Below are 1,413 nucleotides of genomic sequence, written 5' to 3'. Positions count from 1 at the left end.
ACTCGGGAGGAAATCAGTGTATCTCCTGAGCAGGATATTTGTGATGAAGTGAAAGAAGAGCACTCTGTGGAACTGGACACTGGCTCCCCAAGTGAGGAGTTGAGCAGTGCTAGAGAGAGAAAGAAACAGACAGTCTTACTAAAGGAAGAGGAGAGGAGTCAGCCAGCCAGAGCCCCTCAGCTTCTCAGGAGCCTCCTAATGAAGCAAATGCAGGAGCAGATATGAGCAAAGGATTGCCAAGGAATGCCTCATCCTCCACGGACCCTGAAATGGTGCTTAGTAGCTCCCCAGGGAAGCCTGAAGACTCATCCAGTTTGGATGGTCAGTCAGTGGGGGCCCTGACAGGGCTCGAAAGTGTGGACGAGAGAAACATGGCCCAAAGGAAGAGGAAGAGTCCTTGGATGACTTCACCCAAGATGAGGAAGATGAAATGTCATCAGCTTCTGAGGGATCTTTGCTTTCTGTCTCAGAACTCCAGGTGAGAGCTGGAGAATACTCTTGAGTATTTTGTGGACTCAGTAATATGTTTAAGTTATAGATATTTCACTTTGCTTGCTGCATTGTAGGTAGTCTGCACATCACTTCTAATTTTTTCAAAGGACAGAAGACCACGATGGAATTGGTATCGCCAAAGAGTAGCCATTTTAACATTGTTTAGCTTTGTTATGTTTTTCTAGCAGTTCACTTTAGTTTCCCTTGTATTTGTTAGCCAAGCGCAGAACCGTTTTCCCAGAAATAGCTATTGATAATTTACAACCCCCTTGTGAAGCCTGCTTTACACTGTGTATCTTTTCTACTCCGTTTGTCTTTCAGCCATGAAGAACCAGGATGACCTAGTCAAATGGGATCAGCCTTCCTGACAAACTACAAGGCCATCACCTAGAGTCATCAAATGTGTCACCCTCTGACCTTAAGGTGCCAGACCTGTTATCAAAGCCTATGAATGTAGTTGTGGAGATTTTTCTCACTAGTCCCACTCTGTTATAAAAACCTTAAATACGTGTTCTCCTCAAACCTTACATCACTCTCCTTTAGCACTGGTCCTTTCCCAGACCCTCTCCCTGGGAAGTATAATAAATTTTTTTGCTTTGTCTTTGCAGTTTGTTGCTTTATTTCTGTGGTACCAGCCAACCTCACAGACCTAACATTTTTGGTGACCCATATGGGGACTTTACACCTCATGGAGTTCCTTCTGTGCTCTCTTTTGCTGTCTCCTCTTTTCCAACCTGACCCTTTTTGTGTATTGTGCTGGAACTTGGTGGCATTTGATGGCTGTGGCCGGGGCTGCTCTCTGTCTGGCGAGTTCAAAAGACTCCCAGGAAGCCGGGCTCAGTGGCTCAGCCTGTAATCCCACGCCTTTGGGAGGCTGAGGTGAATGGACTGCCTGAGCCCATGGGTTCGAGACCCACCTGG

At 46.4% G+C, this 1,413-nt stretch overlaps 2 protein-coding genes across 2 annotated transcripts in view; both read left to right on the top strand.

Moving 5' to 3' along the window:
- Nucleotides 1-1,413, top strand: part of LOC103275844 (GON-4-like protein) — a 134,355-nt gene that overhangs the window by 54,075 nt on the left and 78,867 nt on the right.
- LOC103275848 (YY1-associated protein 1-like) overlaps nt 1-1,413 on the top strand; it is a 22,326-nt gene that overhangs the window by 17,633 nt on the left and 3,280 nt on the right. Inside the window, exon 6 of the mRNA XM_021706563.1 lies at nt 346-478. Coding sequence (XP_021562238.1) covers nt 346-478 — 133 coding nt within the window. The remainder of the gene's footprint in view (nt 1-345; nt 479-1,413) is intronic.

The sequence above is a fragment of the Carlito syrichta genome, unplaced genomic scaffold (assembly GCF_000164805.1).
Source record: "Carlito syrichta isolate Samal-C Ts95f unplaced genomic scaffold, Tarsius_syrichta-2.0.1 Scaffold315800, whole genome shotgun sequence".
NCBI classification, from domain to species: domain Eukaryota; kingdom Metazoa; phylum Chordata; class Mammalia; order Primates; family Tarsiidae; genus Carlito; species Carlito syrichta.
Note: the sequence above shows the minus strand (reverse complement) of the source record. Positions and strands in the feature narration are given on the sequence as shown.